The sequence below is a fragment of the Carcharhinus amblyrhynchos genome, unplaced genomic scaffold (assembly GCF_965287045.1).
Source record: "Carcharhinus amblyrhynchos unplaced genomic scaffold, sCarAmb.v2.hapA scaffold_897, whole genome shotgun sequence".
Classification (NCBI taxonomy): Eukaryota; Metazoa; Chordata; class Chondrichthyes; order Carcharhiniformes; family Carcharhinidae; genus Carcharhinus; species Carcharhinus amblyrhynchos.
The window spans coordinates 13385-27190 of record NW_027650637.1 but is presented as its reverse complement, the minus strand read 5'-3'; the positions used below and the strand labels follow the sequence as shown (position 1 = coordinate 27190).

At 53.5% G+C, this 13806-nt stretch overlaps 1 protein-coding gene across 1 annotated transcript in view; it reads right to left on the bottom strand.

Annotated features, from left to right (window-relative positions):
• LOC145340280 (uncharacterized) overlaps positions 1–13806 on the bottom strand; it is a 27451-nt gene extending 13645 nt beyond the window's left edge. Inside the window, exons 1-4 of the mRNA XM_080184725.1 lie at positions 13706–13806; positions 8012–8355; positions 6299–6341; positions 4282–4502 (exon numbers count right to left, since the gene is read on the bottom strand). Of these exons, the coding sequence (XP_080040851.1) occupies positions 4282–4502; positions 6299–6341; positions 8012–8355; positions 13706–13718 (621 nt within the window). The 5' untranslated portion in view covers positions 13719–13806. The remainder of the gene's footprint in view (positions 1–4281; positions 4503–6298; positions 6342–8011; positions 8356–13705) is intronic.

The window sequence follows — 13806 nt, the reverse complement described above, 5'->3', positions numbered from 1 at the left end:
GCTGAAGGGCCTGTTTGCGCTGTGGTGTTCTATGTTCTATGCCCCTGTCTACATCAACGGAGACCAAATAGAAAGGGGCGAGAGCTTCAAGTTTCCAGGTGTCCAGATCACCAACAACCTGTCCTGGTCCCCCGCAATGCCGACACTACAGTTAAGAAAGCCCCACCAACGCCTCTACTTTCTCAGAAGACTAAGGAAATTTGGCCTCTACTTTCTCAGAAGACTAAGGAAATTTGGCATGTCCGCTACGACTCTCACCAACTTTTACAGATGCCCCATAGAAAGCATTCTTTCTGGTTGTATCACAGCTCGGTCTGGGCTCCTGCTCTGCCCAAGACCGCAGTGAACTACAAAAGGGTGGTGAATGTAGCCCAATCCCATCACACAAACCAGCCTCCCATCCATTGACTCTGTCTACACTTCCCGCTGCCTCGGGGAAAAGCAGCCAGCATAATCAAGGACCCCCGACACACCCCGGACATTCTCTCTTCCACCTTCTTCCGTCGGGGAAAAAGATACAAAAGTCTGAGGTCACGTACCAACCGACTCAAGAACAGCTTCTTCCCTGCTGCTGTCAGACTTTTGAATGGACCCACCTCACATTAAGTTGGCCTTTCTCTACACCCTAGCTGTCACTGTAACACTTTCTTTCTCTGTGAACAGTATGCTTTGTCTGCACAGTGCACAGGAAATAATACGTTTCACTGGACCCCAATATATGCGACAATAATAAACCAAATCAAACACACTCGGAAAGAACTTAATATGTCCAATCTATCTTTGGACAGCAAGGGGCAATTTAGCATGGTCAATCCATCTAATTTACACATCTTTGGAAACTAAGGGACAATTTAGCATGGCCAATCCACCTAACCTGCACATCTTTGGACACTAAGGGGCAATTTAGCATGGCCAATCCACCTAACCTGCACATCTTTGGACACTAAGGGGCAATTTAGCATGGCCAATCCACCTAACCTACACATCTTTGGACACTAAGGGGCAATTTAGCATGGCCAATCCACCTAACCTACACATCTTTGGACACTAAGGGGCAATTTAGCATGGCCAATCCACCTAACCTACACATCTTTGGACACTAAGGGGCAATTTAGCATGGCCAATCCACCTAACCTACACATCTTTGGACACTAAGGGACAATTTAGCATGGCCAATCCACCTAACCTGCACATCTTTGGACACTAAGGGACAATTTAGCATGGCCAATCCACCTAACCTACACATCTTTGGACACTAAGGGACAATTTAGCATGGCCAATCCACCTAACCTGCACATCTTTGGACACTAAGGGGCAATTTAGCATGGCCAATCCACCTAACCTGCACATCTTTGGACACTAAGGGGCAATTTAGCATGGCCAATCCACCTAACCTACACATCTTTGGACACTAAGGGGCAATTTAGCATGGCCAATCCACCTAACCTACACATCTTTGGACACTAAGGGGCAATTTAGCATGGCCAATCCACCTAATCTGCACATCTTTGGACAGTAAGGGGCAATTTAGCACGGCCAATCCACCTAACCTGCACATCTTTGGACACTAAGGGACAATTTAGCACGGCCAATCCACCTAACCTGCACATCTTTGGACACTAAGGGACAATTTAGCATGGCCAATCCACCTAACCTGCACATCTTTGGACACTAAGGGACAATTTAGCATGGCCAATCCACCTAACCTACACATCTTTGGACACTAAGGGACAATTTAGCATGGCCAATCCACCTAACCTGCACATCTTTGGACACTAAGGGACAATTTAGCATGGCCAATCCACCTAACCTGCACATCTTTGGACACTAAGGGACAATTTAGCATGGCCAATCCACCTAACCTACACATCTTTGGACACTAAGGGACAATTTAGCATGGCCAATCCACCTAACCTGCACATCTTTGGACACTAAGGGACAATTTTAGCACGGCCAATCCACCTAACCTGCACATCTTTAGAGTGTGGGAGGAAACCGGAGCACCCGGAGGAAACCCACGCAAACACTGGGGAGGACATGCAGAGTCCACACAAACAGTCATCCATGAATTGAACCTGGGTCCTTGGCGCTCTGAGGCAGCAGCGCTATCCACTGTGCCACCATGCTGCCCTGCGAGGTTTCCGAGGGTAGCTCGGGCAATTTTAACTGGTTTGCCCTTTGTTTTGCAATCTCCCTGGCTTCCGGCCTGAGTCAGGGTGTGACAGTGAGCCTTTGTGCTTGCCATCGCTGAGTCAGGAGCTCTCTCCAGCTGACAACAAGCTGAGGCCTACTCGGTGAGGCTTCTGACGAGAGCATGACCTCCCCCCCCCGCCTCCTCAGGAATGTCGGAGGTGTGTCTCCAATCAGCTCAGCCTGTGCAGGGAAACCCGGCAGTGAGTTTAACACCCACCCAGTTCCGACATTGAGGCATGCAGTGTCGTTTGGTGGGGGGGGGCGGTGGGTGGGGAGTTGACAGGATGAATCACTCTGAGTAGGCCCCACCTGGCAACGAGTTTGGAAAGAATGTGATTCAGGGCAGCTTGCCTGGAAATTCCACTGTTTCTGTTTGTCCGAAAGGAAAAGGCGAGAGAAAGAAAGTCAAACCATGGTTTGGCTGTGGCCGAGTGAAGGCAGTCTTGTGTCACAAGGAGGTAAAATTGCCCCTCAGTTGTCGCGGGAGAGGCTCATGTCGATCTTTCCCTCTCTGTCTCTCTCTTTCTATCCTCGCATCGGTTTCTCTCCCTGTCTTTCCATCCAAAGATGGGCTGGTTAGGTGGATTGGCCGTGCTAAATTGTCCCTTAGTGTCCAAAGATGTGCAGGTTAGGGTGGATTGGCCATGCTAAATTGCCCCTTAGTGTCCAAAGATGTGTAGGTGAGGTGGATTGGCCATGCTAAATTGACCCTTAGTGTCCAAAGATGTGCAGGTTAGGGTGGATTGGCCATGCTAAATTGACCCTTAGTGTCCAAAGATGTGGAGGTTAGGTGGATTGGCCATGCTAAATTGTCCCTTAGTGTCCAAAGATGTGCAGGTTAGGGTGGATTGGCCATGCTAAATTGTCCCTTAGTGTCCAAAGATGTGTAGGTTAGGTGGATTGGCCATACTAAATTGACCCTTAGTGTCCAAAGATGTGTAGGTGAGGTGGATTGGCCATGCTAAATTGACCCTTAGTGTCCAAAGATGTGCAGGTTAGGTGGATTGGCCATGCTAAATTGACCCTTAGTGTCCAAAGATGTGCGGGTCAGGTGGATTGGCCATGCTAAATTGACCCTTAGTGTACAAAGATGTGCAGGTTAGGTGGATTGGCCATGCTAAATTGCCCCTTAGTGTCCAAAGATGTGTAGGTGAGGTGGATTGGCCATGCTAAATTGACCCTTAGTGTCCAAAGATGTGCAGGTTAGGTGGATTGGCCATGCTAAATTGCCCCTTAGTGTCCAAAGATGTGTAGGTGAGGTGGATTGGCCATGCTAAATTGCCCCTTAGTGTCCAAAGATGTGTAGGTGAGGTGGATTGGCCATGCTAAATTGACCCTTAGTGTCCAAAGATGTGTAGGTGAGGTGGATTGGCCATGCTAAATTGCCCCTTAGTGTCCAAAGATGTGTAGGTGAGGTGGATTGGCCATGCTAAATTGACCCTTAGTGTCCAAAGATGTGTAGGTGAGGTGGATTGGCCATGCTAAATTGACCCTTAGTGTCCAAAGATGTGTAGGTGAGGTGGATTGGCCATGCTAAATTGACCCTTAGTGTCCAAAGATGTGTAGGTGAGGTGGATTGGCCATGCTAAATTGACCCTTAGTGTCCAAAGATGTGTAGGTGAGGTGGATTGGCCATGCTAAATTGACCCTTAGTGTCCAAAGATGTGCAGGTTAGGTGGATTGGCCATGCTAAATTATCTCTTAGCGTCCCAGGATGTGTAGGTTAGAGGGATTAGCGGGCTAGGTTACAGGGGTAGGGCCTGGGTGGGATTGTGGTCAGCGCAGACTCGATGGGCCAAATGGCCTCCTTCTGCACTGTTGAGAATTCTCCGATTCTGCCACCTCCGACCTTGTCACACACGAGAGCCGCTGTCACGTTTTCCGGGGAGTCAAATCCCGTTTGGCATTCGATCCCCTCTTTCCCCACCCCCCCGACCCCCCAACGTCGTGTACCAGGCCTCCGAAGGGAGGGTGCAAAAGCTGTCGCGCCGTTTTCCCAGCAGCAAGCTTTCGGGAGTTCGGGTGAAGGGGTGGGAGGTACTTGGCGCCCGGTTTTGGCGCCCCAGCCAGCCCCGTCGTTGTACCCACCTCCTGGAGGCAGCAGGGGAACCAGCAACTGACACACTTGAAGGGCCGCACCAGATGGATGACTTCTCTGTCCGTGTTATCCATGAGCTTCATGTTGAAGTAACGCAGCGAACCGCAGCAGTTCCTGGTGCAGCAGTCGCTCTTCTCCTTGGCACTGTAGATCTTCTGGCCCATGCTGTTCTTCACCACGTACTTGTTCTTCGTCTCGAAGCTGAAGAGAGCTGTAAGTGTTGCAAAGTCAGAACCGTTACGGGAACCGTGCCCTTAAGAGGCGGAATTATACCGGCACGCCCCCGTCCTGACCCCAGGAGTCCAAAGATGCACAGGTTAGGTGGATTAGCTACACTAAATTGCCCCTTTAGTGTCCAAAGATGTGCGGGTTAGGTGGATTGGCCATGCTAAATTGCCCCTTAGTGTCCAAAGATGTGCAGGTTAGGTGGATTGGCCATGCTAAATTGTCCCTTAGTGTCCAAAGATGTGCGGGTTAGGTGGATTGGCCATGCTAAATTGCCCCTTTAGTGTCCAAAGATGTGCGGGTTAGGTGGATTGGCCATGCTAAATTGCCCCTTAGTGTCCAAAGATGTGCGGGTTAGGTGGATTGGCCATGCTAAATTGCCCCTTAGTGTCCAAAGATGTGCGGGTTAGGTGGATTGGCCATGCTAAATTGCCCCTTAGTGTCCAAAGATGTGCGGGTTAGGTGGATTGGCCATGCTAAATTGCCCCTTAGTGTCCAAAGATGTGCGGGTTAGGTGGATTGGCCATGCTAAATTGCCCCTTAGTGTCCAAAGATGTGTAGGTTAGGTGGATTGGCCATGCTAAATTGCCCCTTAGTGTCCAAAGATGTGCGGGTTAGGTGGATTGGCCATGCTAAATTGCCCCTTAGTGTCCAAAGATGTGTAGGTTAGGTGGATTGGCTATGCTAAATTGTCCCCTAGTGTCCCAGGATGTGTCGGAGAACAGCATTCTCTATTGCCAGATCGTACGAACCTCGGGCAGACATGCTGGTAAAATTCCACTTGTAAAGTCTTACTGCACAAAGAGGAGGCCCTTCAGGCCATTGCTTAAAGCCCCTATCTATCCTAACCCTATTTTCCAGCACTCAGACCCTAATCTGATTTGATTTGATTTATTATTGTCACGTGTATCGGGATATAGTGAAAAGTATTGTTTCTTGCGCGCTATACAGACAAAGCTAGTGCACATCTTTGGACACTAAGGGGCAATTTAGCATGGCCAATCCCCCTAACCCGCACATCTTTGGACACTAAGGGGCAATTTAGCATGGCCAATCCACCTAACCTACACATCTTTGGACACTAAGGGGCAATTTAGCATGGCCAATCCACCTAACCTACACATCTTTGGACACTAAGGGGCAATTTAGCATGGCCAATCCACCTAACCTACACATCTTTGGACACTGAGGGGCAATTTAGCATGGCCAATCCACCTAACCTGCACATCTTTGGACACTAAGGGGCAATGTGATGGTGCTGTGAGGGGCCTTGAGGATATTGAGGGAGGACCCTAACCCCCACCCTGCTTGGAAAACACTAGCCATGTGGGGAAGGTTACTCCTCTCTCCCAGGGTCCAAACACGTTGCCATAACTACCTGTGCCTACAAACGAGACTGGAGCACGAGGATTGTGAAACCCCTCCCCCATCTCCACCGCACATCCCTCGCGCGCCCCCCCCCACGCCCACCCCAACATCATGCCCCCACACTTGCGCCAAAGGTGATGGCAAGGCCCACCACTTGCTCCCCCGGCTCAATCCCCCCACTCCCCGATCGAAAGAGAGAGCTCCGAGAGGTAAGGCCTCGGCTCCGGAGCTGAGGCAGACTAGGCCCGGTGGGGGGATGGAGGGAGGGGGGCGCAGCAAGAGGCCACCTGCCTTGTCACGGGCAATGAGGGACGGGCAATAAACGTTGGCTGGGCCAATGGCGCCCACTTTGGGGGCAAAGAGAGGACAAAAATGACCCAGGGGCCTGAATCATTTGAGTTTGCCCTTGCTTACCTTCCAACACCTCCACCTTCTGATGGATCAGGACCTGGTCAATCTATGGACAAAACAGACCGGAGTTGAATACAGATGCCTGACACACGGCCAATCCACCTAACCTGCACATCTTTGGATATAAGGCACAATTTAGCATGGCCAATCCACCTCACCCACACATCATGAGGCCAAATCAGATGCCCTACCTGAGGCGAGACATAAGGACTAAGTTGAGGCCTAACCTCAGGCTAAATATGAGACCTAATCTGAGGCTGCACGTGAGGCCTAATCTGAGGCTAGACCTCAGGCCTAAATTGAGGCCTAAACTAAGGCCTAACTTGAGGCTGTACTTGAGGCCGTACCTGAGTCCTAACTTGAGGGTGAACCTGAGGCCCTATCTGTGGCCTAACCTGAGACCAGACATGAGGCCTAACCTAACTTGAGGCCTACGTTGAGGCCTAACCTGAGGCCAGACATGAGGCCTGGCCTACATTGAGGCCTAACCTGAGACCAGACATGAGGCCTAACCTAACCTGAGACCAGACATGAGGCCTAACCTGAGACCAGACATGAGGCCTAACCTAACTTGAGGCCTACGTTGAGGCCTAACCTGAGGCCAGACATGAGGCCTGGCCTACATTGAGGCCTAACCTGAGACCAGACATGAGGCCTAACCTAACCTGAGACCAGACATGAGGCCGAACCTGAGACCAGACATGAGGCCCAACCTAACTTGAGGCCTACATTGAGGCCTAACCTGAGGCCAGACATGAGGCCTAACCTAACTTGAGGCCTACATTGAGGCCTAACCTGAGGCCAGACACGAGGCCTCACCTAACTTGAGGCCTACATGAGGCCCAACCTGAGACCAGACATGATGCCCAACCTGAGACCAGACATGAGGCCCAACCTGAGGCCAGACATGAGGCCTAACCTAACTTGAGGCCTACATTGAGGCCTAACCTGAGACCAGACATGAGGCCTAACCTCACTTGAGGCCTACATTGAGGCCTAACCTGAGACCAGACATGAGGCCTAACCTAACTTGAGGCCTACATTGAGGCCTAACCTGAGGCCAGACATGAGGCCTAACCTAACTTGAGGCCTACATGAGGCCCAACCTGAGACCAGACATGAGGCCCAACCTGAGACCAGACATGAGGCCCAACCTGAGGCCAGACATGAGGCCCAACCTGAGACCAGACATGAGGCCCAACCTGAGACCAGACATGAGGCCCAACCTGAGACCAGACATGAGGCCCAACCTGAGACCAGACATGAGGCCCAACCTGAGGCCAGTCATGAGGCCTAACCTAACTTGAGGCCTACATTGAGGCCTAACCTGAGGCCAGACATGAGGCCTAACCTAACTTGAGGCCTACATGAGGCCTAACCTGAGGCCAGACATGAGGCCCAACTTGAAGTATAACCTGAGGCCTAACCTGAGGTTGTGTCTGATGATTCAGCAGGAGCCCACAGCTTCCAGCTGGCTCCCCCTTTTCTGGAACAGCCGGGCACCCTGAATTCTTAATTCCGAGCAGTTTTATGAACTTGTCCATCTTGTCATCTCTTCTGTTTCCCTAAAAGTAGCGGGGATATCAGTGCAGTGCACCCTCCGTCCCCTGTCTCCCCACCCACTCCGCTGGCCCTTTCCCGTCACCCCTCCTTCCAGAATCGGTCTCGTCCCACTCCCCCACGTGTCCGCCCGTTCCTCCAGCGCTCGATGCTCACCTGCGCCAGGTAATCCAAGGCCGGGTTCGCGCTCGTGCCCCCCATCAAGGGGGCGTGGACGATGCCGGGGTCCTCCTCGTGGTGCCTGGGTTGGGGCGCGGATGGCAGGCTGTGGATCGCTGGGCCGGCCAGGTGGCCCAGTGGGGGGGCCGTGGGGTGGGGGGGCATGTTGCCAGGGCCCGCCGGCGGCAGGTAGGGTAGGAACCCAGGGGCCGGGGCGGCCTGGGGGACATCGTGGTGGGGGAAACTGGGCTGCGGGTGGGCGGGGGGGGGGTAGCCGTATGGGGACACGGGGTAGCCCGCTGGCTGAGGGGTCGGGTACGAGGACGGACCAGTCGGATAGCCTGAAATAGAGAGAGAAAGAGATGGAGAAACACTCATTACCGTGAACACTGACGGACAGAGGCAGAGGGTTCGATACAGACACTGTTGTGGCTTGTGGGCGACACGTTGACCTTTCACCTGCGGCCTACAGGCCAGATGCTGACCTTTACCATGAAACCTGTTGGCTACACAATACCCTTCACCTTCAACATGTAGACTAAATACTGACCTTCCACCTGTGGCCTGAGGCCTAGGCACTGACCTTCCACCTGTGGCCTGTGGCCTAGGCACTGACCTTCCACCTGTGGCCTGTGGCCTAGGCACTGACCTTTCCCCTGTGGTCTGTGGCCTAGGCACCGACCTTTCACCTGTGGTCTGTGGCCTAGGCACTGACCTTCCACCTGTGGCCTGTGGCCTAGGCACTGACCTTTCACCTGTGGCCTGTGGCCTAGGCACTGACCTTCCGCCTCTGGCCTGTGGCCTAGGCACTGACCTTCCACCTCTGGCCTGAGGCCTAGGCACTGACCTTCCGCCTCTGGCCTGTGGCCTAGGCACTGACCTTCCACCTCTGGCCTGAGGCCTAGGCACTGACCTTCCGCCTGTGGCCTGTGGCCTAGGCACTGACCTTCCGCCTCTGGCCTGAGGCCTAGGCCCTGACCTTCCGCCTCTGGCCTGTGGCCTAGGCACTGACCTTCCACCTCTGGCCTGTGGCCTAGGCACTGACCTTCCACCTCTGGCCTGAGGCCTAGGCACTGACCTTCCGCCTGTGGCCTGTGGCCTAGGCACTGAGCTTCCACCTGTGGCCTGTGGCCTAGGCACTGACCTTCCACCTGTGGCCTGTGGCCTAGGCACTGACCTTCCACTTGTGGCCTGTGGCCTAGGCACTGACCTTCCACCTGTGGCCTGTGGCCTAGGCACTGACCTTCCGCCTCTGGCCTGTGGCCTAGGCACTGACCTTCCACCTCTGGCCTGAGGCCTGGGCACTGACCTTCCGCCTCTGGCCTGAGGCCTGGGCACTGACCTTCCGCCTCTGGCCTGAGGCCTAGGCGCTGACCTTCCACCTGTGGCCTGTGGCCTAGGTGCTGACCTTCCACCTGTGGCCTAGGCGCTGACCTTCCACCTGTGGCCTGTGGCCTAGGCACTGACCTTTCACCTGTGGCCTGTGGCCTAGGCACTGACCTTTCACCTGTGGCCTGTGGCCTAGGCACTGACCTTTCACCTGTGGCCTAGGCACTGACCTTCCACCTGTGGCCTGAGGCCTAGGCACTGACCTTCCACCTGTGGCCTGTGGCCTAGGCACTGACCTTTCACCTGTGGCCTGTGGCCTAGGCACTGACCTTCCACCTGTGGCCTGTGGCCTAGGCACTGACCTTCCACCTGTGGCCTGAGGCCTAGGCACTGACCTTCCGCCTGTGGCCTGTGGCCTAGGCACTGACCTTTCACCTGTGGCCTGTGGCCTAGGCACTGACCTTCCACCTGTGGCCTGTGGCCTAGGCACTGACCTTCCACCTGTGGCCTGAGGCCTAGGCACTGACCTTCCACCTGTGGCCTGTGGCCTAGGCACTGACCTTTCACCTGTGGCCTGTGGCCTAGGCACTGACCTTCCACCTGTGGCCTGTGGCCTAGGCACTGACCATTCACCTGTGGCCTGTGGCCTAGGCACTGACCTTTCACCTGTGGCCTGTGGCCTAGGCACTGACCTTCCACCTGTGGCCTGTGGCCTAGGCACTGACCTTCCACCTGTGGCCTGAGGCCTAGGCACTGACCTTTCACCTGTGGCCTGTGGCCGAGGCACTGACCTTCCACCTGTGGCCTGTGGCCTAGGCACTGACCTTCCACCTGTGGCCTGAGGCCTAGGCACTGACCTTCCGCCTGTGGCCTGAGGCCTAGGCACTGACCTTCCACCTGTGGCCTGAGGCCTAGGCACTGACCTTCCGCCTGTGGCCTGAGGCCTAGGCACTGACCTTCCACCTGTGGCCTGTGGCCTAGGCATTGACCTTTCACCTCTGTAACAAGGGACATCCTTTCTTGGCACCTGGTTCAAGTTGAGGGCACACAGCAGAAACCGGTTATCTGTGTCCTTACCCGAAATAATTTAACAAAATACATCCCCACGGACTTTAAATTCATCCTGAATCAGTTTCTTCCTTCACACAAGGAACAGAGACGTGAAGCAACAGTAAAAATTTCACACTGCTTTACTCTGTATCTAACCCCGTGCTGTACCTGTCCTGGGAGTGTTTGATGGGGGACAGTGTAGAGGGAGCTTTACTCTGTATCTAACCCCGTGCTGTACCTGTCCTGGGAGTGTTTGATGGGGGACAGTGTAGAGGGAGCTTTACTCTGTATCTAACCCCGTGCTGTACCTGTCCTGGGAGTGTTTGATGGGGGACAGTGTAGAGGGAGCTTTACTCTGTATCTAACCCCGTGCTGTACCTGTCCTGGGAGTGTTTGATGGGGGGACCGTGTAGAGGGAGCTTTACTCTGTATCTAACCCCGTGCTGTACCTGTCCTGGGAGTGTTTGATGGGGGACAGTGTAGAGGGAGCTTTACTCTGTATCTAACCCCGTGCTGTCCCTGTCCTGGGAGTGTTTGATGGGGGGACAGTGTAGAGGGAGCTTTACTCTGTATCTAACCCTGTGCTGTATCTGTCCTGGGAGTGTTTGATGGGGGGACAGTGTAGAGGGAGCTTTACTCTGTATCTAACCCCGTGCTGTACCTGTCCTGGGAGTGTTTGATGGGGGGACAGTGTAGAGGGAGCTTTACTCTGTATCTAACCCCGTGCTGTACCTGTCCTGGGAGTGTTTGATGGGGGACAGTGTAGAGGGAGCTTTACTCTGTATCTAACCCCGTGCTGTACCTGTCCTGGGAGTGTTTGATGGGGGGACAGTGTAGAGAGAGCTTTACTCTGTATCTAACCCCGTGCTGTACCTGTCCTGGGAGTGTTTGATGGGGGGACAGTGTAGAGAGAGCTTTACTCTGTATCTAACCCCGTGCTGTACCTGCCCTGTGAGTGTTTGATGGGGGGACAGTGTAGAGGGAGCTTTACTCTGTATCTAACCCCGTGCTGTACCTGTCCTGGGAGTGTTTGATGGGGGGACAGTGTAGAGAGAGCTTTACTCTGTATCTAACCCCGTGCTGTACCTGCCCTGTGAGTGTTTGATGGGGGGACAGTGTAGAGGGAGCTTTACTCTGTATCTAACCCCGTGCTGTACCTGTCCTGGGAGTGTTTGATGGGGGGACAGTGTAGAGAGAGCTTTACTCTGTATCTAACCCCGTGCTGTACCTGCCCTGTGAGTGTTTGATGGGGGGACAGTGTAGAGGGAGCTTTACTCTGTATCTAACCCCGTGCTGTACCTGTCCTGGGAGTGTTTGATGGGGAGACAGTGTAGAGGGAGCTTTACTCTGTATCTAACCCCGTGCTGTCCCTGTCCTGGGAGTGTTTGATGGGGGGGACAGTGTAGAGGGAGCTTTACTCTGTATCTAACCCCGTGCTGTCCCTGTCCTGGGAGTGTTTGATGGGGGGACAGTGTAGAGGGAGCTTTACTCTGTATCTAACCCCGTGCTGTCCCTGTCCTGGGAGTGTTTGATGGGGGGGACAGTGTAGAGGGAGCTTTACTCTGTATCTAACCCCGTGCTGTCCCTGTCCTGGGAGTGTTTGATGGGGGGACAGTGTAGAGGGAGCTTTACTCTGTATCTAACCCCGTGCTGTACCTGTCCTGGGAGTGTTTGATGGGGAGACAGTGTAGAGGGAGCTTTACTCTGTATCTAACCCCGTGCTGTCCCTGTCCTGGGAGTGTTTGATGGGGGGGACAGTGTAGAGGGAGCTTTACTCTGTATCTAACCCCGTGCTGTACCTGTCCTGGGAGTGTTTGATGGGGGGACAGTGTAGAGGGAGCTTTACTCTGTATCTAACCCCGTGCTGTACCTGTCCTGGGAGTGTTTGATGGGGGGACAGTGTAGAGGGAGCTTTACTCTGTATCTAACCCCGTGCTGTACCTGTCCTGGGAGTGTTTGATGGAGGGACAGTGTAGAGGGAGCTTTACTCTGTATCTAACCCCGTGCTGTACCTGTCCTGGGAGTGTTTGATGGGGGGACAGTGTAGAGGGAGCTTTACTCTGTATCTAACCCCATGCTGTACCTGCCCTGTGAGTGTTTGATGGGGGGACAGTGTAGAGGGAGCTTTACTCTGTATCTAACCCCGTGCTGTACCTGTCCTGGGAGTGTTTGATGGGGGGACAGTGTAGAGAGAGCTTTACTCTGTATCTAACCCCGTGCTGTACCTGCCCTGTGAGTGTTTGATGGGGGGACAGTGTAGAGGGAGCTTTACTCTGTATCTAACCCCGTGCTGTACCTGTCCTGGGAGTGTTTGATGGGGAGACAGTGTAGAGGGAGCTTTACTCTGTATCTAACCCCGTGCTGTCCCTGTCCTGGGAGTGTTTGATGGGGGGGACAGTGTAGAGGGAGCTTTACTCTGTATCTAACCCCGTGCTGTCCCTGTCCTGGGAGTGTTTGATGGGGGGACAGTGTAGAGGGAGCTTTACTCTGTATCTAACCCCGTGCTGTCCCTGTCCTGGGAGTGTTTGATGGGGGGGACAGTGTAGAGGGAGCTTTACTCTGTATCTAACCCCGTGCTGTCCCTGTCCTGGGAGTGTTTGATGGGGGGACAGTGTAGAGGGAGCTTTACTCTGTATCTAACCCCGTGCTGTACCTGTCCTGGGAGTGTTTGATGGGGAGACAGTGTAGAGGGAGCTTTACTCTGTATCTAACCCCGTGCTGTCCCTGTCCTGGGAGTGTTTGATGGGGGGGACAGTGTAGAGGGAGCTTTACTCTGTATCTAACCCCGTGCTGTACCTGTCCTGGGAGTGTTTGATGGGGGGACAGTGTAGAGGGAGCTTTACTCTGTATCTAACCCCGTGCTGTACCTGTCCTGGGAGTGTTTGATGGGGGGACAGTGTAGAGGGAGCTTTACTCTGTATCTAACCCCGTGCTGTACCTGTCCTGGGAGTGTTTGATGGAGGGACAGTGTAGAGGGAGCTTTACTCTGTATCTAACCCCGTGCTGTACCTGTCCTGGGAGTGTTTGATGGGGGGACAGTGTAGAGGGAGCTTTACTCTGTATCTAACCCCATGCTGTACCTGTCCTGGGAGTGTTTGATGGGGGGACAGTGTAGAGGGAGCTTTACTCTGTATCTAACCCCGTGCTATACCTGTCCTGGGAGTGTTTGATGGGGGGACAGTGTAGAGGGGAGATTACAGGGAATGATAAATGCTAATTAATGCTGGTTGCACAGGGACTGATATCTTAGAGGGCAGACGCGACTGATGGTAGTTATTTTTTTGCATTATTTCCACAACTCAGATTACCTACCTGGCGAAGACATTACTCCCAGTTTATTCTTGTTTTGACCTCAGGAAAACATACAACAAGGTAGAGCTTCTTGACCCGAATTGGAGAAGTAAGCAATTCTT